Source organism: Neopsephotus bourkii, unplaced genomic scaffold, assembly GCF_033783945.1.
Source record: "Neopsephotus bourkii isolate Nb327-2 ecotype Australia unplaced genomic scaffold, CSIRO-AGI_Nbou_v1 NB_1630, whole genome shotgun sequence".
NCBI classification, from domain to species: domain Eukaryota; kingdom Metazoa; phylum Chordata; class Aves; order Psittaciformes; family Psittacidae; genus Neopsephotus; species Neopsephotus bourkii.
In genome coordinates, this window is record NW_026902105.1 from 3,192,334 (window position 1) to 3,219,647 (window position 27,314).

The following is a 27,314-nucleotide window of genomic DNA, read 5'->3' on the forward strand; positions in this document are numbered from 1 at the left end:
CTTTTCAGATAATTTATCTGAAAATATTAAAATGATTGTCATATATGCTTTTTATTAAATTAGATTTTTTTTGCTTTAAACTGTATGCAGATGTAATTTGTTTACAAATATCTTTCCCATCTTACTGAATTTAAAATGGTATGTGAAGTGTGTTTTGAAGAGTTTAATAGACAAATTTGTAATGCTTGATAGGACAATACATAAGAGTGATTATTTTTTTTTGTGCCTTAATTATGCCTGATGTGTAGATGTGAAGTATCTGATTCTTGCAGGTTTTGCAGAATTTTTGTGGGCCTATGTAATAGTAAGAGTTAATATTTTGTGACAGTAATATTATGTGAGCTTTTGGTCAGTGTTAGCAGAAGTGAAAGCATATTACAGATAATCTTGTGAAAAATGGCGAAGAAATCCCAAATGAGTTAGAATTTGTTTGTTTCATGTATGGTATAAATCTTTGTGAATGGAAAGCGAGTGGAAGGTTTGAGGTAAATCTGTTGAATCCAAATTTGGAATACTTCATTTCAGTGTTGTATTAAAAAAAAGATTTTTTTCTTATTAAACCAAATTAAATTAGGAAGTTATTGTGAAAAGTTAGACTAGCTATAGTTTGTGTGGTTATTTTCACACTAAACAGGAGACATTTATCTGAAAAGGACTTCATCGATTCTTATTCTAGGCACTAGGTGGTGTTTCAGCCTTTTGTACTGAAATGCACTCCTAGTTACGGTGCCGCTTCAGGTTCTAGTTTTAAACTCGTACTTAAGTAACAGCGATGTTGAAGAGCAGATTTTTGTCCGTATTTTTCTTTCCACATTAGTAGTGTTCCCATGTTGAGAAGAGCTAATGGCCACAAATTGCAACACTGATGTTCATATACAAAATGTGTTCAGACCGTTGAACGCTTCAGAGCAGTGGTTAGGAGATTTGAAAATGAGTGTACTGGGTACTGTGCCTATTTCAGAGTGCAGATTTCTGATTGAAGGGATTGTTCCTTTTTAAGTACTACGTTACAAGGGAAACTTCTGTGGTTGTTCTTTGCAGATATGTCAAAATGCATGTATTAAACATGCAATCCCTTTACTTCTCTGCCATGTTGCTTCACAGTCCCATGAAATGCTGTGTTCTGGCAGGGACTTGGCAGGTAGAACAGAGATGCTCTGCGTGTATGTGAGCTGCTCAACAGTCTGTTGCAGACACCTGGGGGCAGAAGGAGAAATCCTGTCCAATAATATGCCACTTTTCCATCTGTGCGCTTATAATACTATCTTACGTGCATGTCTGTCATTTAATTGAGAGGTCTTTACTGTAAATTACCAGTATTTTTTAAATTGCAAGAATGATTCTATATGTTATGCTAAGATGGAGAAGTCAGTTAGTCCTGTACTAATTGGGAACTTGAATTTCTTGGTGATCACTGCAGCACGTGAACTTCATGTGTCTGCCACAGTGTATCCCATTCTGCTCATTGTGTGTGATTATTTGAAACTAGAAGTATAGTTGCTTGGGTCAACACTATGCAAGTAAGAATCTTGAAAGTACATTTTAAATAAGGCTTTATCAGAAGTCTTACCTATTAGTATTATGAAACAGTCTTAGGCAGAAAAAAACCCTGAAAAAGGTATAAATTTATTAATTTTTCACACTAGAATTTTCTTTGACATGAAATGCCATTAAGTAATTTTTTCTTTAGAAAAAAAAAGTAGTCAGGAGTCAAGTTAGATCAGGAGTACTTTTCCTGACTCTACTTTTAGAGGAGGAGATATTAAATCATATTCATTCAGAAGGACCTCTCATTCTGCTGGGTATAAGAGAATAATACTGGTCATCCTGGAGTGCACTGTCCTTGGAAAAAATGTGGCTGCCAGCCAAGGACATAGTTGCTCAAGTGTTTAGACTGTGATATCTAGTTTTTGTGACATTTTAACATCTACTAATAGAAGCAAAATTAGCACACAAAAGCTTTGGGAGATTTTATCTTGTAGTTATTCACATGATTATATATTTGTATACTTCATGATTGTTTCAGGTCTGGCTCTTTCATTGCACTGGCAGGTGTATGGAAAGTTTAGAATGTCTTTCAGATGTGTACAAACCAAGCAGAAATACTAAAGGCTTTTAATTGCTATTAATTAAAGAGTCTAAAAGTACTTCTGTCTTTGCTGCTGAAATTTCAGTTCGGATCTTTCTTGTACTCTCTAACTTAATTAGAGAAGGCAAAACAGACCTACTCTTAAATTTCTGTTTGAATAATGGCCAGGCCTGAAGCGTACACAGTATTGGTTCTTTGTTCTCAGGACATCTAACCTGCTTCAGACACCAAGCTGCTATTCATGGAGTCTCTGGAGTCTCTTTTTTACCCTCAGTGCTTTGACAGTTTGTTCTGTCTTGTTGAAATAAGCAGACATGAGTTCTCATAGATGGAGTGTCAGCACTATGAAAAGTTAAGAAGGAACTTTACCAGGATGGGGCATATTGCCATCATTAAATGGACAAGTGATACCTCCTTTTCCTGCCCCAGCCTGGCAGTCTGTGAATGAGGCACTCAGTATGTTTCATTTGTGTATGAACATTATATCCAAGTAGCCTTCTATATGAAGCTTTCATCAGAGTGTTTATGGTGAGAATTGACTAGACAGCATGACTCAGGTTTTCTATAACTGCCTGGAGAATAAAAGTAAGATACAGATTGCAACTTCTGAAATCTTTTCTGGTGGACTGAGGTGGACGTATTTTGGAGGTAGAAACTACATTTTCCATGTGATTCAACCATCGAGCAAGCTGCATTTAAAAGAATAATGCAGAGCATTAATATGAGTCTTCGAAAGTCCTATACTGTAAGTCCTTGAAAAAGAGGCAGGTAGACGTAGGGTTAGAGCTGGAAGCATGATAACTAGATTGAAGGCCCAGTGTAGACATTCAAGAAACAAGTTTTACAAATAATACTATTTTGTCTGAGAACTAAACAAAAAACAGAAAAGCTAAGACTAAATATGAAAAATACGGAGTGAAGAACTAAACTTGCAGTGAATTAGTGCTATCTACAGTCCAAATTTTAATGCAATAGCCAGTTTGAAAGTGCCATTGTATCAGTAGTTGGTCTGTTGTATTTGATTGATTGCATCCTGATTTATTCTCATATAACATAATAACTGAATGTGAAATTAATGTACAGATAATTGGCATTTGCAATTTCCTGCACTGCCATGTGACTAAGGTGATGGGATAAAAAAGCTTTGCAAGAAAGTGCATTTTAGAATGTTAAAAAATCTCATTATTATGTGCAGGATCTCACAACTGGGAAGCTGTAATCATTTTAATAATTCAGTAAGCATACAGTGAAAGCTGTCTTGCCTACGAAGTGGAGAGACTCACCAGCTTATATATCCTGTTACTTTACTTATAGAATGGTTTTAGTTTACAATAGCTTTGAAAATCAAGCAATTTCTTGAAGTGAGCTTATTCATGTAAATATAAGATACAGACCACTGCTGAAGTAAATCAACAGAGCATATTGCAGAATTATAAAATTACTTGTTTGCAAAAGTAAAGAATCTATTCCAAAATTCCTTCTTCTGACTTAGTAACAGATTAAATGTTTAATGGTTGATTTTTTTAAATTCCTTTTTCCTATCATCCTTTCAGTATCAACCTATATACTTAATTTTCAAATCTTAATTTTCAAATCTTACATTTCCTGCTATTTGAATGTTGATATAGAGATCCTTTTCATTTGCACTGCTGCTGTCTGTTGCCTTCTCTTGTATTATAAATGATTAAGCAAAGGTAGAATGAAAGTATTTTTGTGTTTGCATTTTTTTCTAAACCAATATCCTCCAAGGTTCTACAGGCATATTTTGTTAGGCTGTGGCTAACGTAATTTTAACAGAAAGAATTAAAATAGTAATATTTTTACCTTTGGAAATGGCAAAAATTAGTTGCTGTATGCTTGATTAAAACCTTGTGTATAGTGTTTACAAACTAACAGATTTTCCATTTAAATATGTCTGAACAGGTAATGTGGGTATGTAACTTGTGCCGAAAACAACAAGAAATCCTCACAAAATCAGGAGCCTGGTTCTATAATAGTGGATCAAACGCACCACAGCAGCCTGACCAAGAAGGTAATAGAGGTCAGCGGAATGAGGAAGCACCTCAAGAGAAAAAAGCAAAGCTTCAGGAGCATTCACATTACCAAGGACCACCAGGTGACATATCCACACAAGTTTTGGACAAAAACAGATCTCAAGGGCTCACAAGACAAGACTCAATTAAGAATGGTTCAGGAGTAAAGCATCAAGTAACAAGTGATACAGCGTCAGACAGGTAAGAACATATTTAGTGTTTGTACCGTTATGATCCACTGAATTTATTCAAAAACGTTCTCTTTTAAAATTTTTATCTTATTTTTATTTTGTAGCCTGTTAAGATACTTCCTGGGCTTTTTGAAACAAGCCCTAGAAGCAGCAGCTGGGGGATCTCTTATTGTATTCAGGTGGTCATGAACAACGTGTGTTCCTTATTCCTTGTTATTAAAAAAACAACATGGAAAATGACAATCGCAGTTTGACAGAGCTCGTCCAAGTGCTTGCAGCTTTGTTGAATCATAGTCATTGCACTGTACAGAGTGTTACCATGTGTTTTTTTAATGGCTACTAGCTTGCTAGCAGAATTCTAGTAATCCGAAACAGGGCTCAAAAAACAGGTTAATGGAAGGTGGTGGCTGTTCATACTACTGAATTAAAACATCTGGTAGTAGTTGCAGTATTGAAGTATTGGAGATACTTTTTGTGATACTTTGAAATCTTTGTGTGGTGGCCTGCGTCTTTTCACGGCTTTTAGGGGGCCTATAGGGATGCTGGGGAGGGGCTCTTCATTAGGGACTGTAGTGGTAGGACAAGGGGTAATGGGTTAAAACTCAAACAGGGGAAGTTTAGATTGGATATAAGGAAGAAATTCTTTACTGTAAGGGTGGTGAGGCACTGGAATGGGTTGCCCAGGGAAGTTGTGAATGCTGCATCCCTGGTGGTGGCTGGGTTGAACAGAGCCTGGGGTGACATGGTTTGGTGTCAGGTATAGAGGGGTTGGAACTTGATGATCTTAAGGTCCTTTCCAACTCTTAACTATTCTATGATTCTATGGCTTCTCAGTTTCTTACTGTTAGTTACTGTCATTAGTATGAGAATTTTTTCTTCACTGGTTTATCTCAGTGTTACTCGGCATTGGTTGAAACTAGCTGTTTCAGCACTAGTGTAGTAAGACCTGGTTTAGCCAGAGGCTGGAGCCTTCCTCCCTTTTCTTGATGTGACTGTACCAAAAGGCACCGGAAGGCTCAAACTTTTACTGGAACGCAAAATAAAAATTATTTCATTGTATAGATTTAATTTCTGAGGACGACCATAATAGAACTTCAAATATGGTGGAAAGGGAAAGATGAGAGTGAGCTCACTCATGTGTTTCCATGGAAATGATACCATCACTCTCGCAAGATACCTCCTCCTGCCTTAGAATTTGGCAGCTGGAGCAGTATAATCTGTCAGCCTTCCTCTGCTGCCCAGCTATGATCTCATTACCATGTTTATTCTGCAAGCTTGAAACAAGTTAGACATTTATAATATCTTTTACAGGTAATAAAATCGTTTTCCTTTTCCCTCACCTTTTGTATTCCACCATATTTTATTTGGAAACAAAATTGAATGTAATTAATGTAAACCTTTTTGTTTAACTTGTTTTGCCTGTTGCCCTTTACTCTGGTTTCAGCTCATGGGTTCAGTATTTAGTGACTCTGAGTGTTCCTCAGTTATCTTCATGATCTCTGAGAAATACTGGCACCTTTAATTTGATGCTAAGGAGCAGGAGAGAGAGTATCATATATATTGGGATGATAACCCCCCCTCCAGCCTCCTTCCTGTTCTCAGCAATATTTCAGCTCTAAAAGTGGTTTTATATTGTACACATGCAGAAAGAGAGAGGGAGAAAGTGATATACAAATAAATAGGTAATTAGATATGTAACATGCACTTAACCAAAGTAGAGTTACATGATAAACATGGACAGTATAAAGTATATTTACCAACAGGAAGAATGTAGACTTTGTGCCTGAAATCATATCTGTTCTGATGATTGTGATCACATCTAGTCAACATATTATTTAAAACCAAATTGTTTTTCTCAGTTGTTATCCTCTTCCTGTTTTATTTGGATACTTATACAAGAATTCACTAATTAACACATACAAGTATGCTTAGAATATATTTATGTTATATATCACATGCTGTTGAAAATTAGGTCTTCTGAATAGTTTTCTTCCCTAATGTTTCTCTTATTAATTAATGTTCTTTTGCTGGAGATAATTAAAAAGACTCCTCTTTGGTGCCCAATCGATGTCTGATTGGTCAAGTGGGTATCAGTGTCTCTGAGAGCTATTATCCCAGAATTCAAGGATGGGGATACGGCCTTAATTTTGGACCTGTGTATGTCATTGTGCCATTGCTATTCTCAGCAGTAATACTGGGAAGCCTTACAATTTTATTACGTTCAACCACTATTAAGAGCAGAAGATAACATATTATTATCTTTGTACTGAATTCATGCATACAATATGTTTCATAATTTGGTATATTTCAGTATTAAAACTTATAAATCTATACATGTTTTGCTTATTATTATTGACTAAGTTAAGAAAACTCATTTTATCTATTTGAAGTTTGTAGTTGTGGTCAAGCAATTTCCTAAAAGCTTCCTAAAGTCTTTTCTTCTGTTTTTTTTTTTTTTGGTTTCATAATGTTAACCGCAAGAATCACCCTGTAGAGAAGCATGTTTTATGGGAGATCACTGTGGCAGAGTTTTTTTCTGTTATTAAATTAATTCTATGCAGAAATGAAGCTATTCTGGTATTATAGAATATTATATATATGAGCTAATTCTAGAAGAAAATCATGGCTATTCAAATGTCCAAAATAATAGGGAAATAGTCAAAAAAGTCTCAAATATTTAAAAGTGGTTGTATTTGGAAGCTTAATTTTCTAGCATCCTTTTTATCTCAGGAAAAAAGGATTTTTATGATGGTTTCCACATACTATAGTGGCGTTGGAGAATACGTTTTATTTTAAGATCTACAAGCAAGACTTTTGAGCCTAGTTGAGTCTGAAGATGCAGGTTTTGTGCACATGTTCTTTATGGAATGTATATATAGGTTTTCCCACATAGAAAGGTTTTATTCTGTTGCATTACCAATGGCAGTAGAATGAAAGTGGTCCCCAGAGTCCCTTTGCTTTCATTCTTGGAAGGACTGCCAGTATGAGTTGGCAGCATAGGCTCTGTCTTTTGGGACTGCTGTTGGGGATGTCGGGATGTGAACAGAGTGAAAAAAGAGACCAAAATAAGGGGGAAGAGGAGAAGAAAAAGCAGGCATAAACTAGCTGAGAAACATCAAAAAGTAGCGTGAATTAAATAAATGAAAACGTCTGTCCATCTGTTTCATATTATATCTTTTTTCAAATGTCTCTTCTTTAATTACTGGATTATGATTAAGTGATACTGAGAACATCGCTGATGGTAGTTTATTGCAATTTAAAATATGACAATGTAACATGAAGTATCAAACAATTACATTTCTTTCTGAAAGGCTGGAAACTGGCCATTTCCCAGGATTATCACTATTTTTCTTCTGCAACATGTATGACACAGCACTGTAGTGCAGCCTCTGATTTGGATTATTTCTATTTTTGAATACCTGAGTTGATAGATCTTTAGCCGAAGTCTCTTCAAAAGTGTACTATCTTGGACCTGTGGAAATGAAGCGTAGTTGTAAGCAATCTCATGTAAAATAAAGGCGTTTTAACTTTTAACCTGTATTTTTCTACCTGCTGACTTTTTTAAAGCCAGTGAGAAATATTAAATGTATATAGACTGTTTAAAATAATGCAGCTGATATCCAAGGCTCAGATGGACAGTACTTTGTGCAGATTTGGTTGTGTTCAGAAGTATCCATTAAGGACAAAAGGATCTCTAAACTTTTTAGAATTCTTTATGTAAGAATTACCAACCTGATTATTGTTTTTTTTTTAATCACTGTCAACTATTCCAGTAGAAAGAAACCACAATTGTTGAGAAAGCATAATGATATTCCTTCACTTTATGAATAAATCTAATACTTTGTACAAATTATTTTGCAGGTTGAGTTTAAAACTGAATAAATATTCTTTTCCATACATGGCTGCAAAGAGCTGTCGCTGACTTTTTCTGGTACTAGAACAGGATGCAAAAATTGGGCATTAGAGGTACTCTACAGTGTTTTTTAACATATTAACTGAAGTTTCAAGGTTTAAAGGAATTTGAACTGCATCCAAATAAGGTTTTATCTTCCTGCTCCTGTTCCAGCATTTTTCACCACTTTGATAGTCAGTCCGTGGAGCTGTAAAGTGAAAACAGTGTCAATTTGAAAACAGTAGTCTCGGTAGTTTTGCTTTTGTTTCTTGTGGTGTCTGTCTTCCACTTCAGTGTATGTTTTGTATGATTCTTGAGGTAATAACTTAGAAGAAACAAGTTTCTTCTTCATAAAACTCCTCTTTTATATGTCAGTCCTCTACATATGTCAGTTGCTCTACTTCAGCAAAGCGTTTGACACGGTCTCCCACAGCATCCTTGCGGCTAAATTGAGGAAGTGTGGTCTGGATGATCGGGTAGTGAGGTGGACTGTGAACTGGCTGAAGGAGAGAAGCCAGAGAGTTGTAGTCTATGGGGCGGAGTCTAACCACACAACACCAAAAAAAAACAAAAAAAACACACAACACACAACACCACACCAAACCCCACCAAACCAACAAAACAAAAAACAAAAAAACCACCAAACAACCCCACAAAACCAACAAAACAACCACACCCCCCAAAACCACACCAAAAACAAACCCCCCCACCCCCAACCACAAACCACCCCCCAAAAAACAACAAACCACCACAACAAAAAAACACCCCAGAGGAAAGACTAGGAGCTGGGTCTCTATATTTGGAGAAAGGAGATTAGGGGTGACCTTATTAGTGATATAAATATATAAAGGGGGAGTGTCACGAGGATGGAGCCAGGCTCTTCTCAGTGGCAACAATGAAAGGACAAGGGGTAATGGGTACAAATTGGAGCACAAGAGGTTCCACTTAAACCTGAGAAGAAACTTCTTCTCAGTGAGGGTGACGGAACACTGGAACAGGCTGCCCAGGGAGGTTGTGGAATCTCCTTCTTTGGAGACATTCAAGACCGCCTGGACACGTTCCTGTGTAACCTTATCTAGGTGTTCCTGCTCCGGCAGGGGGATTGGACTAGATGATCTTTTGAGGTCCCTTCCAATCTCTAACCTACTGTGATACTGTGATACTGTGATACATACAGATTTATGGAAGTGGATCAACATTTTATGGCTATTCCAGTTTTCAGGTAGAAACTAAAGCTATGCTTATCTCCTGTCTCAATCTAGAGTAAAAAGGAAATTAATAATAACTATGGGCAGGGGAAACAATAGAAATTTATGGGAAGGGAGCCAGAGAAAATGCAGTATTTAATCATTAAATTAAGAAGTACCTTGGGTCCACAAAAGTCAGGAATCCTTTAGTGCAGAAGTTTTAATAAAATAATTAGACACTTATGGCAAGGATTAAGCTATGCCTACTTATGAGGATGAGTAAGGAGCTTGGTACCATCTGTAATGCAGAGTCTCTGTAAGAAGGTCCTGAAGGGTACTGGCTTTGTCCAGTAACAACAGCCCAGACTACCTATAGCAGGTTTATTGTGATTCCACCTGCTATTGGTAGGTTGCAATGGATTGTAGCATCTTGATTCTTTTCTAACTTCTGGAGAAGAGGGGGAGCTTTTTCTCTTTATTACCTTTGCAGAACTGTCTTCTGAGAAACAAAACTGCTAGTACAGTTTTGTTTGTCTAGTAATTTAGTCTTAAGGGTTTCTCACTCGTGCATAGTGACAACGCTAAGGCAATGTTCAGGATGTGTAGATACGCTGTGGCTTTTGTGTGGTTTTTCTGAGATGTGAATTGCTTCCCTCCCTTCCTCCAATTTCATATTCCCTAAAACAGCAGAACAACCAATGAGCTAGTCATACTGAATTTTTACTTTTTTTTTCCAATGATGTCCTACTAGAAAATCCCCCCCCACCCTTTTTTTTTTTTAACTGTTTAAAAACCAACCTTTATCTAGCTGTAGAATCTGTACTGAGCAGCATTGGGCCTCTGACCAATGGTAGGTAGAATCTGGGATCTTTTTGAAGAGAAAGCTAATCTGTTTGGAGAAGAGAAAAAACTTCCCTAACTGTAGCAGAACTAACCTACTTTAATAAGCAGGCTAAATCTGCTGTGTTTCTTTTCAAACATTAAAGAATGTTTTAATTAAACACATAACAAAGAGATTGAATTCCAGCTTTAAGTGACAGTCTGAACTCAGCTACAAGCATTCTCTGCAGTGAGCAAATCTTATCTTGGTTTTGGGGAATTTCATTTTCACAATTTACTGTAGAGTGCCTTAAAAAAAATAATTCCATTGCAACATGGTGTTTATATTTTGCTCTGTTACTGATTGCTTGCTTGTTTTTTTATTAATCATGTACATTTGTTGCATACTTCTTACCGAAAAATAGCGCATACTATTTTACTTTTCTCACTTAAGCAGAATGAGCTCAGGAAAGTCTTGATATTTGGTGCTGATATTCAGTATCTTTGAAGCAGAGTTTGGCCTTCCATTGCAGTGTTATGCTTCTGTATATCACAGCTATGTCTTTAACTGTGCTAAAAGACCATTAATAATCTAAATATGTAAACACAGACCTCAGCTGTATCAGAAAATAGAACATATTTTACTAAGTATTAACTAGAGCTTACATTTATGGAATTAAATGTAGTTTTGAGTTTAGCTAAATTGACCCTGAAATAAAACAGTACAAGAAAAAATGGAGGCTAGGAGTATTTTTAATTTATTTTTTTTAAATTAATGAGGCCAGTACCTGTCTTGGTTGTGCGTGTATTCTTAAAGTGCTGTTTTGTTGACCTTGCACAAACATGCAAGCTCACTGTGTGTTTGCAGTCCTTAGTTGTGCTGTGCTCTGGAGGCTAAGCTCTCTTCGAATGTATAAAGAACAGATTTTGTTTCAATTTCTTATTTAAAAAAATTGGTATATAAAGGTGAATGCTCCATCCGTGGCAGTGTTCAAGGTCAGGTTGGACGAGGCCTTGGGTAATATAGTTTAGAGTGAGGTGTCCCTGCCCATGGCGCGGGGGTTGGAACTTGATGATCTTAAGGTCCTTTCCAACCCTAACTATTCTATGATTCTATTCTATGATTCTATGAATATGTTACACCATGGAGTGTGGCCGAGGGAAATGGCTAATATTTAATAATGGTCTCTGCTAACTTGAGTTTGTGGTTTCTGGCAGCGAAGTGGTTCTGGAATCTGCAGGAGGCAATTCAATGAATGCCTTTAATTTTCATACCTTTTACCATAGCTATATAGACTGAATTAAAAATGAGAATGAATAGTTATTACTGATGAAATTCTGTCTTTGATTCTTTGTGCCTGTAGAAGTCACAAATGATAAAGCAGTAACTTCCATAGTGCAGTTTAATTGTTATTTATGTTTTACATGGCAAATGTAATAATTGTAGTAAATGTCAGTCTCTTTTATTGAGATCTGACAGAAAAATATAACTAAAAATGAATGTAATAGGACCAGAGTAACCATATTGCAATTTAAGTTTACATTATTATGCAATATAATTTTGTTTTCTTTCTTGTCTGTAGCATGATTATTTTGTTTCTTTTTCCGCCCCTTCTTCTTCAAGCCAAAGCCTTGTTTGGCTACCCTGGAATGTCCTTATCTAGTTATATATTTATTTTATTAGCTTATTTTCTTTTGTGTATTATTATCTGTCACTGGTGTGGGTTTTTACCAAACTCTGGCTAGACATTGGAAGTGTTTTTGAAGATACATGGATGGTATTCCTTCACTTAAAGGCAGAAATTATTTTCTTCTCTAACCCAGTTCTTTTCTTTTCGTGAGCTCTAGCTCACCTCTCTTCCTCAACTTCCAACAATCCTGCAACCATTCATAAGTATCCTTTCAGATGTGAGGTAAAGTAAGTGGACACTTTGTTTCCAAGCTTTGAGAAATCTCAATTTTGTGCCTTTCAGTAAAAACAGGCTTTGCAGCGTTCTTTATTAACCAAGAAGACGGCCACAGGCATTTTAAGGGAATAGTTACCTGTTCCAGCAAAGTAGTGCAGTTCAATGTCATTTCAAGTTCATTAAAAAATGTGGGTGACTCGAAGTCAGTGACTCTTAAAGTGGAGTTTTAAAAATCCATATGTATGATATGCAGTGGGTTGTGTATATGCATCTTGTTCTGACATCTCTGCACTCTGCAGCACCGTGCCCTGTAATCATGCCCTGCTCTTTCAGAAAATTGCATCAGAAAATGCTCATTTCTGCAGCACTGGGCTTCCTGGAAATGCTGTTAAGGACTGCAGTATCGTCTTCATAGAATAACAGGAGGTTAAGCTTCTCCAAACATAGTTTTCCCAGTTTCTGGTCCAGTGTTTTCTCAGCTCATACAATATGCTTGAATGGGTTCTTGGATGTACTTTGTCTGCCAAAGTAAGTTTTTATTATGCAGCTTGTAATGGGATGAACCATGAACTTTGATAAAGAAAGCCCATTTTCTTTGCCAAAAAGAAAATAGAATGGACAACAGTTCTTATGGTAATACCTCGTTTAGAATGAAAAAATGCATTTTAATGGCAAGAGGTTTTACTCTGTAATGACTTTGTGCAACTCCTGGACTTTAAATGATATACTTCTTTAAGGATCACTTAAAAAATAATAAAAAAAATTGCCATCAAGGCAGATAATATTAATGTAGAAAGCATCTGATTTTCTTTGTCATTCCAAATAAACTGGAAAGTTTCAGAGAGACATTGAATTCCAAAGTTCCAAATCAGTGCACAGAACTTTTTTTTTGTCCCCAGAGGTAGATTAATTTTAATTAAATCTTGTTGACTCTGGCAGGAGGTGCTGGGCTGACAAAAATGGACCTGCCTTAGTTGTATCTTCATGCTCCAGTTAGAACTCTGAAAAATATTTAAGCTAGAAGAAAAATCACAATTAGTTCAACAATCTCACCTCTTGAATATAAAAAAATTGACAACATTTATAGTTCAGCAATTTCACCTCCTTATGGTGCTAACTGGATTTTATTCCTAAAAGGTACAGCTAATGATTCATCTTCCTGTACCATTCATTAAGAGGGATTGGAAGAAAAAGGAATTCTTGAAAGAAATCAAATGTAATGGTTTGCATTTCTTAAAAAACAATGTATATTTGGGGTACTTCCTGGGTCTTGCAGCTCAAGTAAATACCATGATTGGAAATTTTATTTTCATTTTGAAAATATGTATCAATATTTTCAGCAAGAAATTGGATCTTTGAATAAAATTGAAAGCAAAAATACTTTAATTGCTAAGCACCAGTTTTGGGCTTTTTTTTGTTGTTGTTGGTTTTTTTTGTGGGGGGAGGGGGTGGTTGTTTTGTTTTTATCAGAGATTCTTCCCTAAAAGAGAAGAAATATGAATTGTAAAGACCCTGGGAATCAGAGCGAGAAGGAAAAAATGAAGATATGTCACTTAATAGAAAAGGGAGGAATAATTTGTAGATGAGAATCACTCAAAACAAACTCTGGGGCTTTTGATATTAAGGCCAGCACTAGTAGTGTCTCAACTCCTCCTCGACAAACTTGTTTGGATGGTGCTAGACTACAGTGCAGAGATAACTGATGCACGGTTGTAGATCAGGACCATTTATTCTTACCTACTTCATTTCTTCACTCCTTCTTCAAGTAATTAAGAGTGTTTATAAGAATGCTTGTGTCCCATTTGCAGATATTCACAAAAGCAGTTTGTTATTTTCAGAGTTAAGCCCGGAGAAGCTAACTAAACCAGATTTCCCTCAAGACAGGCATTTTAAATTTCATGCTCTATGTGGAATATGGTATCTCTTTTGGAAGCATTTTTTTCTCTCTGAAAATGAGGTTTATTTGGAAATTTATTCTGTGGTATATCACCAAGTATCATGAAGCCTTACAGTTAGGATAACAATCAATTATGAAATTAGCTCTAACACCCCATTCTCCCAAAGCATTTAATGTAATGGCTGGAACTGCCTTTGCTCCACTAAGATAAAGCTTCAGTATTAAGTGGAAAACTTTCCAAAGTAAAATATTTACACTTACTTAATACTTATAAAACCCAGGCTCCATGACACTGTCAAAGAAAATGAATTCCAGAGGTCCTGTTCATCAAGAAAATATCTTTCTGGTATTCCAGTCAACTGAAGATAGGAGCAACCCAGGAGATCATAAATCTTATAATGACATGAAAGCAAGATAAATTAGTCTTTTTGAACTCATTCCCAAGATATGCAAGGCTCCGACTTTTATCCAGTGTACTGAACAGCAGAAATTAATAAACAACCCAGTACATGGATTTGTTCTCTCAGCTACTGTTGCAAAGATTAAAAGGCTAATCTCAAACTTACTGTCATTTGGAGAATGATCTGTCTTCTAGTTAACACATACATTAGCCTTTGTTTCCATCACAGATCACCTGGACATATTGACATCCAACACAAGTTTGGAATCCTTTTAAGGTCCAGTTTAATCACCTGAAAATAGAGATACTGCAATAAATCTCTTAAGATATTTTCCAGGTGAATAAAAATAATTCTAAAATTAAATTCCAAACTTCTGAAAGTAAAAGAGCCGATTTCTGCAATGCATAACCACCATGGACTTCAAGATCAGTATAACTTCTCTGCATAATAAGGAGCTTTGTGATCAGCCTGCTCACCCAAAGAAGTGTTCGTACAAAAGATTTCATCCAAAGAAGGTGATAACTATGTATTTCACAAAGAGAATGCTATCTCTTTATCTGTGTTTATTGAAATCATTACCGTGCTGAGCACATTTACATTGTTGGTAATCATCAGTGGACTGTTGTAGGATTTAATTTCTGCCTTTGGCTTTGTGCTAATTATGTCCTCTCCTGAATTAGTATAATTTGCAGAATAAGGAATATAAGTATGATCTGCCTGTAGCACTGAGGAAATCAACTTTCACCTTGAATACGTCATCCTGAGGCAGAGAGGACAGATGTCTGGAAACTGTTAGTGCATGTTTTTCCAGCTTCTGTTTTTAGCATTTTATGTTATTAATCATGCATAATAGCTTGTTAGCAATTCTTCAAATCACCTTTTGTGGTTTCTTTTTTTTTTTTTTTTTTTGAAAGGTGACATGATAACTTTTGGTGAAAGTGAAGAACAGAAATCTCTTTTGTAGCAGATGAAGTTTTCAATGCATTGTTTCAAAAATCAATCAAATCTCTGTTCTAGGCCAGCACTTCTTGACTAGTGAGACACATCTCACTGGTGAACCATCCAGAACTGCAAATGAGGCATAAAGCAGGATTCATGTACTGTAATGAGGTGCAAAGAAATACGAATTGATTGTGAGTTAGCTGAAGGTAAAATTGGTTGAAATATGCTACTTTAAACCACTCATTCTGCCAGATGCGGCATCTAGTGAATACTGAGCCTACTGTATCAACGTGTATTACATGTACTCCTATGCTTATTCAACCAGAGTATAACAGCTTTCTGTTCCTGTCAGGTAATACAGCTGTTCCTTTAGTCAGGGAAATGAAGTCTCAGTTAGATATTTTCTAACTCTGATTGCTTGATTCTGCCATCTTAATCATATTCCTCTAATACTTTAAGAATACTTTTATATTTTATACCACAGGTATGAGCATACACAAATGTATATATTCATACTAAAAGCTATGTATAGTCACTTCAGTAAACTGTCAGACATTCTGAGGAAATTGGAGAACTGATTATAAGATCATTCTATGACCCAGAATTTACAGACATTATTTTGTAGAGAAAAACAGATTTATTTCTCCTGTAGGGAGCCCACCGGTCCTGCAGGCATGAAACAAAATTACGAATTATTTATGACAAACTAGAATCAGGGTCTTGCAGTTTGAAGAAGTAATGTCTACATTTACTAGACAAATGCACTGTTTTATGTTTGCCAATTGCAAATTCTGCCCCAGCAGCTTTTTAGATAAATTATGTTTTAGGTCAGGGCCGTGGGTTAAAAACGACATATCCCTAGATTTTAGGGCTTCCTTTTTAATATGGGAGATCTACCATCCGTAGGAATTTTCCTAGGAAACATGCAGATCTGTGGATGCTTGGATTATATGCTGGGAAAATGCATGGGTAGGAAAATGGCAGGGAATGTGCACAGCTTCTTTTTTTTTCTGAAATGGTACCAGAACACAGCCAAACCAGGACCGGAGAGTGTTCTCAGACTCAGCAATAGAAATGCAACTACAGAGCTATATTCATACCTCCTAAATAAGGTACTTAGCCGTACATAAGAGCACTTCATTAAACCTATTTTTGGGCACTCATGCAATTTTTGGTCACATGAATTTTTTTTATACATGCTTCTCTTTATCAATTATACATGAAGAAAAAAGATAGCTTGGCTTCTAAAATACGCACCTTAGATGTCTAAGCAGAATGAATCTGGGTGTCACTGTTGTAACTTCAGACGATATAAATTCAGACAATATAAATTCAACTTCTGAATTTGCCTAAGATCAATAACATCTTCATTTTTAAATGTGCAATTTCTAAGAGAGGAAGACAGAAGTTCCCAGATTCGGCAAGTGAGGCAGGAACTAGGTATTGGAGCTTTGTTGCGGAACACACGTAGGCAACAATGTACTTAAAACCTAGCACTCAGACTTGTTTTTGTGAACATGTCACATAGCATATAATATTATTATCAAAATAGGAAAATCCAAGTGCCTTATTTTACTTGTGCTGGAAAACCCATCAAACTCAACTGTATTCCACTAAACATTTTTAAATCTGAAGGTGTAACTTTTTTCTCTGTTTTTGTGGTGTGCCGTAGTGATAGAAGCTTTTTGTTTCACTATGCAAGTTATATGTATTGTGTAATATTCACACAATAGTGAGGGTGAGAAGGACAGAGATAAGAGAAATAAATAAAATTAAATATTTTGTGTAATTATTTTCAATTATTTTATGCCTTTTCATATTTAAATAATATTTCCCATATTGCCTTTCAACTAATGTATTAAAGAGAATTCGGAGGAGAGTTTTGAGGATCCAAAATCTATATTGAGCTAAGGACATTAACCAATAAGTCAAAGTTATCCATGATAACATGAGACAAAGATAGTTTAAAAATGATTACACTAGGAGGTATACCTGGTTCTGTGGCACAGCTACTGATTCATTTCAAGAAGTAGTATTGTTGTTTTATAGTCTTACCAATCATCATTAATCATGACAGGTTTTTAAATTGCAATTTTCATATTTCATTTGTCCAATTTATTTGTTTTTTTCCCCTCTATCATACTCATCATGGAATGCGCAATTTGTATGGTCAATGCCAGTTTTTTACTGTGTCCATATTAGGCCAAGCAGCAGGATTTCCCAAGTGAACATATGGCACATGTCCTAGTATCTGCATATGGTGCAAAATCAGACCTATCATTGTGTCATCTGAGGTTTAAAAAATGTAGATTATTTAGCACTCAAACTATAATAAACAAGACATCTAGCATTTCACTTTCACATCTTCATTTTTCCTTTCATAAACTAAGAATTTAATTAAGGCATAAGTAGTCAAAATAAAATGAAATCAGAGCTTCCAAATATTTTATTTGTAAAATGTATTCTTTCCAAGATAGTAAATATGCAGGGAAAATCTCATGTTTAACTTGCTTGCTACCTTTCGGAAAATTTTAAAGCTGTACTTATTAGTGCATTATGATTTTTTTCTGTCATTTACTTAGACCATGATCCGTCACAGGGAAATGAATTTTTTGGTCTCATCATAGAACTTCAGCACACCTTATTAAGGACAGTTGGCACTTTCCTCCTTACGTACTCCAAAGCTTCTTCCCATCCAGCTTTTTAGGCTTATGTAGCCTGCACTCCTTGACTTTCTCAGGAATCTAAACATGTCAAGGTTAACTTTGTCTTTCATTAAAAAATAGGCATTTGCTTGCCTTTTTTTTCCTCCTGTGTTGATGACATTAGTTCTGAGAATTTTCAGAGATAAGACTATCCAGATTCCTGTAAAGTTGCAAAATGTAAATTGACAGCTTATTTTTGTATTTTGTCTTCAACGTAAGTAGATTATTCAAAGCATCCTCTTAACTATTTGGAGCTCTGTGGTAATTGCTGGGTCCGTTCATGACTGAGAAAGTGCACAGACCTCTTCCACTGGCACTAGAGCAGTTCCAGTATTTGGAAACTCGCTAGAGGCGTAGTGCTGAACTGTGCTTTTGGGCCTTGATCCAGAGACTGTTGGCATGCAACATTATCACTGATTTCCCTGGAATTAGGCTAGGAAACAGTGGCTGCTACAGGGAATGGTAGCTCAACAGACTTTGGAACAGCAAAGTTGTAGTATCCTAAAACACAGCAAGTAAGAGAATGGTTTGGGGTTCACACCTCTACCTATCTGTCAGTGCAGCTGAACCTGCTTACTTAGGCTTTATTTCCAAAAGTATTTAATAGGTAATGTACTTACAAGGTTTGCGATGATGGCCTATTTTTGTAAAGCTTGTTTTAGTGATAAATTATTATTATTTCATTACTTGGTGTTACTGCTGGTGGAGTAGGAGATAAACTTTGGTAAGTCCGTTGTATTTGGGATAGCATTAGAGGTAAGTCAAATAGAAACTGAAGAAGAATGAGGGAGTTAAATACAACAGAGGAAGGTGGTTCCATGATCACCAGAATCAATGGAGCCTGTAATGGTGTCTCATATTTTTCTATCCTATTTCCACTGTAAGGCGTTGGAGGATCACAATAAAGCTTTCTTAAGCACCTTTTCAATTGCTTATGATAATTTTTTCAAACTTAAGATAGCAATGATGTGGCTGTTTACTGGCCATATTCTGACTGTCTTTCTACTGCTACAGTCGGTGGGTAGTAGTTCAATTCTACCCACCATTCCTCTTTGCACACTGTCTTGGGTCTTTCTCCTCCTTTGGTGATGCTGATTTTCACACAGTTTGCTGGAACTTAACTATTTCAATATATATGCCCCTATGAAATTAACCGGTCTTCTCAAGCATATTAGTCATGGTGATAGATGGTAATATGGACAGAAAAATAGATAAATAGGCTGTCCAGTTTTCTAAGTCTCCTATCCTTGATTTAAAATCTGCAACTTATGCTAAAAGGAGAATATAGATTATTATTAAATGGCTAAATGGGAGAAAGATGAAAAAGGACATTGGAAAGAATTATATGAATAGGGATAGAATGCCTCAAAAAAGAACGTAAGGAAGCAGGGAAATGTAGAATGTACTGAGATAAAAATGCAAACAAAAAAAAAATGGTGGTTGAAATTGAAGATGAATTTACTTTGTTCTACATTTCTCTACTTTGTTAGTGGATATTTTCTGTAACAAGGTTCTGTCTCTTAGCTGGAATTTCAGTATCTTCCATTGTAGATCTGTGTCTTGACTACCAGGGAATAAAAACAGTATCACTTTTCCATTCTCAATAAATGTTTAACTCAGTGAATTAAATAGTTCTTTCAATATTTAATTATTTTACGGGAAAGAGAACAGCTTCAAGAGCAAAGACATATTCCCTTTGGTATAACCAAGAGGGTGTTGATGAGGACTTAGTGGGAATATTTGAGGAAGCCAGAAGAGAAACTTGGGACTCAGTTTTCCATTTTCCCAGACACTGCTACAACTGCCACACTTCCTGTAATAAAAACAAGTTTTGAATGACTGCTCAGGCGCCAGGTGAAAGAGCGGTTTGGTTATTACAATTCCTGGGCAGAGACTGATGCTTCCCTGCAGCTTGGATTTAGGTACTTATATCCTTCTGTGGTTGGGGCTTTATCTGTATCCCTCTCTTTATTATTTCCTATCCTAGAAATTCAGGATACTGGCTTCTTTCACTGTTATTCTTAAGTGATTAAATTTACAGTTGTAGGTTTTGCTGTAATTCTTGCTAAACTTCTGTTGTAAAGCTGAACATTTGAACATTGATGTGATGAAATGCAAATGATTATGGGCTTCACCCCAGAATAAAGTCTGGTTGCATTTCACTTGCACTAGCAAAGTGACAGGTCCATCCTTTATTCTAAGTTAGACCTTTAAAATCATGTCTCACTTTGGAGCATCAGTTTGCTAATCTGACCCAAAATGAGTAGTCTGATAAACTGTTATAACACCATCCAGTGTGCAAGGCCATCTTTTGTAAGTTGTTAACTTATCTGTCTAAAAACTGTTTGTTCGGATGTTTTTTCATAATGAGAAAAATTAAATAGCCAAAATTTTTTAATCCTAACTATTTAGCTAAATGCTTCTGTAAGGGCATATTGGAGGGCAGTGGTAGCTGCATTACAGATATTTATGTGCTATTAATAGCCTAATTTTATTTAGCTTCCAGATGAAAATGAGGTTTGACTTTCTGTTCATTTCAAAATGTACACTCTTACTCACAAACTTCAAGTGACCCATCTCTACTATTTTCTTCTATGATACCATCAGACTATACTTACGTAATATCCAGTAAATTAGAATGGAATTGAACCCCAAATTGTACTTGATAGCATCTTTTATCACAGAACAGTATTTGCCTTATGAGCCATAATGTATAGTTTTAATGATCTTGCATGACTTTACCTTATTTAAGCTATAGCTTAATGTGAAATGTCTTTTCTGTGCAGCTGTAGTAAAGAAGCAATGCCTATGAGTAGTGTTAAGATAACATATTTGTAAATATTACCTTAAGAGCTTTCTGAATCCTAGAATCAAATTCAGAGAAGTTTGATCTTTTACTTGAAATAAAAATGTTTTATAGAAATTGAAAATTATCAATACATACTTGGAAGGTTTCTTGAAAAACTTTTTCCAAACTACTTGTAGCTGCAGGGGTTTTATTGAAATTCATCTTGGCTGGAGAAATAGGTATCTGTGTGGAGCTCAGTATACCCTGGTTTAATGGATCCAATGATGCTTTTCTCAGGCTTGTCTTTTCATTCTGAAATAGGCTGTCAGCCATGTCAAGTAATTGTTAAGACTACCTGTACTTGGTTTTCTCAGCCTGTGAAATTTGGGTTCATGTCTATGGAATCCTTTGTAAAAAAGAAGCCTTTGCATATAGGACCTCTTTTTCTTCTAATACAGACAATGGAATATGAAGAGTGAGAGACCTGAAGAAGAGAAAAGGAGATCTAAAGTGTAAGGAAGCTAAATATGAAATTAGGAAAAAAAAACCCTCCTGTGTTTTCCAGAATTCTTACATGAGGTTTTTAATCTGGGAATGCTGAGGGTGTAATTTCTAAATCTTAAAAATTATACTAAATCACTGCCCCTCATCACAAGAAATTTTTTAACATAAGAAATGCTGACCCATTTATATTTGAAGATCACTAACAGGATTGACATAAAGTAACTAGTCCCTGTACTGTTCTCTTCTCAATGCATATTAGTGTACAGGAAATGATACTATGTGTGGTTCCACAGACTTTTGATTGTCAGTTATATTCTGGTTCTGAAAGGATGGATAAGTCAGTTGGTACAGCCTGCTCTGCTCATGCTCCTTCCTTTCACTGCCTCCAGCCTCTTCTTTCTAGGCCTCTGTTTTCTTGGCTTTTCTAGCTCAAAACATTATGTTTTGGAAAAGGTGGAAGTAACTAAGAACCGGACTTAATATTAGTCGGTCTGTATTATGGCGTCAATGCAATAATACAGGCAACATAATAAATATGGTGAGGAATTGTTTATTGACTAAAGGGTCTCTTGGACAGTTGTAGAAGGGTCAGGAAAGAAAGGAAATCCTGTTTATTTTCCTGTACCATTTCTTTTTTTTTTTTTTATACCCCCTCCCCCTATGTTTCTAGCAGTAAGTTCAATCTTTATGAATAAAGTTACAGATATCCAGTGTATTTGCACAACTCCCCTATCATTACAGGCGAATTTTCTGATGTAACAACTGTGGAGTATTTGCCTTTGAAAATACCCTTTTAGAATAGGATCATAGGTTAGGGTTGGAAAGGTTCTTAAGATCATCAAGTTCCAACCCCTCCACCATGGTCAGGGTCACGTCACACCAAACCATGCCACCCAAGGCTCTGTCCAACCCAGCCTTAAACACCTCCAAGCATGGAGCATTCACAACTTCCCTGGGCAACCCATTCCAGAGCCTCACCACCCTTACAGTAAAGAATTTCTTCCTTATATCCAATCTAAACTTTTCCTGTTTAAGTTTCAACCCATTACCCCTTGTCCTGTCACTACAGTCCCTAATGAAGAGTCCCTCCCCAGCATCCCTTCAGGTACTGGAAGGCTGCTATGAGGTCTCCACGCAGCCTTCTCTTCTCCAGGCTGAACAGCCCCAACTTTCTCAGCCTGTCTCCATACGGGAGGTGCCCCAGTCCCCTGATCATCCTCATGGCCCTCCTCTGGACTTGTTCCAACAGTTCCATGTCCTTTTTATGTTGAGGACATCAGAGCTGCACACAATACTCCAAGTGAGTTTTATTTTTGTCTTTTCCTTATTAACAGTTTTACTTGCATGAATATCTGCAGAGTACTTTCAATTCCTTACTACAGAATTAAATGAAAAAATTAGAAATATCCATTTTGTCAGCAGTTTTAGAACTTTGATTTTAAATATCTGAAAATGAAGACATAGAAAGGTATCAAATATCCAGATCTTGATTGCAACTTCAAAAGCATTTTTGCTATGATGACCATTCATCAGGCACACAGCAAAATGGTGACATACTTGAAACATATGATAAAATATTAGATATTAGTCTTGTACCTGTTCCATGGTTAACATTGTCTCTGAACTGTTTAGTGTTGCATAACAGACTAATGATTATTTGAATAACTTGAATTATTTGTAACAGGATAATTCTTTTTCTTGCAGCAAATTAAAAAATGTTGTCTTTTGGTGCAATGAATGTAAAGGCAAATTTTTGTATGTTACAAACATGAAACCTCTGTAATGCAAGCAAGGTGGTTGCCAAATACTAAGTTTTCATTTTATGATAGCAAGGTAGCCAGAAATACTCATTAGCTCCTAATCCAGGATCTCAACAGCTACATTTTGCCATACATGTAGCCTGGTACTTTTTAACCACAAATTGTAATACATTCCTCAAATACAAATATGTCTGTAATGCACATTATACAGTAGGCATAAAACAGGTATTAAAAACTATTTTGTGCAGTACTTTGTAGGTTTCCATGTAAGTTCTGGGACCAGTTTTATTAGCTCATATTTTCTCCATTATATTTTTGGAAATATATAACACTTTAATTAGCTGGAAGCTTGCTTACTCCCATATCTTTTGGAATTAAAATCACTTTCAATGGAAGCGCTTTAATAATGTTCTTCATTTTATGTTGGCTTATTTGAAGATTTTGTAATTAGTGCTAAGATGTTAAAATCTGTGGGTAGGAAATGAGATATTCTAAGGAAAATCCTTTTAATTGATATTTTTTAGTTTGACAGTGATAGAGTATGTTCTGTAATGTTATATGATGTCATCCTCTGGCTCAAGCATTAAAAGAGGAAAAATATATTTTTTAGTCAGGGGTATTTATTTTCTGTATGTTTAATGGTATTTGCCATGCATATTAATGCTGCAGAAACTCAATGTGTTCCATTAGGTGACAAATTCTACTTGCTCTTTGACTTCCTATACTGTATGTGTACTGGAGGCATAGGCTTATAAGACAGTGGGTTTTGCTGGAAGTAGACAGGTATGGAGCACTGAAATAAAAGCTTGATTTTGCTCGGTTCCATCATGGCTGATTCTGTGCAATGAACTTCTAAAGATGCTGAAGGCTTCTTATTTTGAAATGTGCATATATAATGAAACCATTCCTTTTAGTAATTGTTCAGGTTTGCATGATGAATCATTGCCTTGATGCTGTATGTACAGTACGTGACAGATTAGTTACGTATGGATTGTATACTGTTTGCTTCAGTCATGAATTGATGCTACATTTAAATGTTTGCTCTGAGAAAACCTGTTATCTCATAGTATAGCTTTTCAGATGTGAGACACAAGGTCTATTGTTACAGTCTCAGTGCTTCATGTTGTTTATCATATGAAGAATATTTTGAGAGTGTCTTTCTGTCCTGTAGAGCTGCCTTTACGTTAAGAAAAATAAAGCAAAACAAGACCTACATACACAGCCACCGGTATTAGTCATTTTTCCAGGGGAGGGAAGGAGGAGGGGAGATGCAGAAATCCTCCTCCTTTTAGACAGTAGTAACAGTGTGAGGATGCCTCGTCCTCGTTTTTTTACTTCTGTGATTTTATTGCTGGCAGCCAGATGTGCTGAAACTCCTGACGACAGCATCTATTCACTGCGTGTTTTTAATAGGCTTAGAGAAATATGAGTAGAGTACATGAAAGCAGCTCAGCTTCACACTTTAGCTGGGAATGCCCAAAAAGCTTACTGCTGTTTAGAATTCTTGCTACAGTCAGGAGAAAGCCGCACGGGAACTAAATCTTCTACGACTGAATTAGAAGAATAATGACTGTACAATTAACTATCAGCCCCTGCTCATTTAAGCACAGTTTTTACAGAGACCAGGAGAAATATGGAACTTGATTGGCATGTTTGCATTTGATGCTGTGTGCAAAATAGATGACTTTTAAGACAGGTGGTGAAGAAAAATAGAAAGGAAGGAAAGAGAGAAAATGCAATTTGAGACACTGCGCCAGGTCTGCAATTCTGTTTTATCTCATTTTCATGGGGTTTTTTCATCCCCTCCAAATATTTTACAAAATGATCTTTTTGGACAAACGTTGAACAACACTAGGTGAGTAGAAATGAAACATATTGCCTTACCTTTTCTATGCTGCTAGTAATCTGTTTGCATGTTTTTCAGTGGAGTACTTTTATAATTGTACTCAGATATTAGTATTTTTACAGTAGCAGTGAGTCTCTTCTGTTGGTGCTTTTATGTTTTATGTAAGGGTTACATGAGAACTCAATCTGCAGAAATAAAGGCAGCAAAGATTGAATAAAATATTTAAGATGGTTATGTATCTTTCAAATACATTAGCTACCATTAGAAGCTAGCATTATTAACTGTAATCCTTAAAGCATATTAAATATTCATAAACAAATTTGTCTGAGGAAATGATTTCCCTGTGGATGTGGCAGTGAAAGGATTAAAGGCTCTAAGATGTGTCTGTTTAACCATACCTAATTTAGTGGGAGCTGTAAATTAGTACTCTTGCATACCTTTTGCAAAATAGGCAGGAAACAGTTTCTCATTTTTAGAAGACTTAGATTTTGTGTGTGGTGCTTTTTAATCTTTTTAACTGGCCAAATTATAGCTGATCAGTGTGGATGCTTTGCAGCAGGTCAGTCAGCTCTGTAGGCTGTCCTTTTATAAATAGCTGTTGTTTTCTGGGGATTAGAAATGATAGGAAGAAGTTGTTGTTTATTGATGTGAGTTGGTTATTAGATTGGTTTCTTAGAATATTTTTGAGGGGTAAACTGCATTAATAATGACTCCCTTTTGTGGCATTATTCAGTAAACATACTATAATACTAATGTTTAGAACTTTTTCATACTGCTATTAAATATCAACAGTAAAAATTGTGAAGAATTTTATCTAAAAGAGTGTGAGTGCAGATCAGGGAGAAAATGAATCCTGTAGTTTTTATAAAGATAGTGCGCTGATGGAAACATTCTGGAAAAGGGGTGGAAGTTGTATTGCAGAGACTATATCTAGCACTTTTCTCTGTATCTGAGAGTGAAATCCCTTGAAAATTGGATATTATTCCTTAAATAGAGCAACATTTGCTCTCAATACTTAGAAAATTGTTACCATTTTATTTCCCAGAATATTGCTGTAAGGATTGCCTCCCTTATTGCTGGTGTTTCTTTTATAAATATTTTAATATTTATTTAATTTTACTGTTTTCAAGTTTTGATATCTTGGGTATGGATTTCTAATTAAGCATGCAATATTATGGAGGTAGCTTTGGTAATCATCATCACTTTAATAAATTAAGAGTTTTTTAGACACATAAGAATCTGTAGTCCATGAGTTTTTCGTTCTCACATCCCTTTGGAGTATTGTGATATCTTTGAACCTCTACAAAATGGAGCAATAATTTACGTATTATCAACTGTGATTGTAAAAGAGTGCCTGTTTCCAAGTGCATAGTTTCAGGCCTGCAGCAACCAAGAAAGCTCTTAGCAACTGTTCTAATCAGCTACAAACAAAGTTCTGATTCTCTGTATCTGTTTTTACAGATCAAAATGCATGCTTTTTGTTAGTTGGTGTTTTTTTTTACATATACATGTGCATAGTGCTTTTAGTTGTGTATTTTGCTTGTAAATCTCTTGCAAAAGCTGGATACTTATATCTATGGTATCAGTTTCACATCACAAGGCATCAGAGAATTATTTTATTCCATTTGCTGTGCCTGAGATTTAGAATTATATTTATTCTGGGAGACTGGCAAACAAGAAAGCACTGTTAGGAAACCTAGTCTCCTACCTAGTATGGGATGCCTTACTTAGGGTGAGACTATTTCTCTATTTATAAGGAGTAATGTCATTTTCTAGGTACCAATTTTGGCCTCTATAAAACATTGTGTAGTTTTTTAGCAAAAGGCAGCAGTAATCATGAAAGGCTAAGTCATGTATGCTGTCTTCTGAAGTTAAAGTTAGTTGAAAGTTATTTAAGGTTATTGTGTCAGAAGTATTCCATCTTTGAATAAGTACCAGTATTTTAAATTTTATCTTGCTAAAAGGGCTTTGAGGAAGCCATCTATTGAATAGTCACTAAAAAATTTTGCTGACATTTATTTCAGAGACTAGTCCTTTTTGTTGTCTAACTGATTAAAAAAAATCAATTTTATTTTTTGTAATTGAATCAATCCTAGTGTCTGTTTTAGGTAGATTTTACACTTAAAGCTTTGCACAGTTAATGTAATGCTCTAGCTAAAAACTAGTAGTTCATGCATTAAGAGTTAATGTTTCAGAACTGTGATAAGGAAAACAAAAATACCTCTAGCATGTAAGAGATTCTGCTTTGATGAGGTATAGCATGGTTTGTCTCTTCAGACTTTGATGTTAAATATTCTTCAGACTAAAAAGAGATGACCCTTTTTCTTTTTAAGGTTTTCTTTCTGGTTTTACA

General features: G+C 35.7%; 1 protein-coding gene across 49 annotated transcripts in view; it reads left to right on the plus strand.

The window, feature by feature from the left end:
• Positions 1 to 27,314, plus strand: part of RIMS2 (regulating synaptic membrane exocytosis 2) — a 448,541-nt gene that overhangs the window by 112,747 nt on the left and 308,480 nt on the right. For 46 of the 49 annotated variants that reach the window (XM_061373344.1, XM_061373350.1, XM_061373349.1 and 43 more), the window contains one exon: positions 4,013 to 4,323. In XM_061373344.1, coding sequence (XP_061229328.1) covers positions 4,013 to 4,323 — 311 coding nt within the window. Of the gene's footprint in view, positions 1 to 4,012; positions 4,324 to 24,396; positions 24,971 to 27,314 lie in introns of those variants that run through there. The other 3 variants (XM_061373341.1, XM_061373348.1, XM_061373352.1) reach the window with 3 other exon arrangements.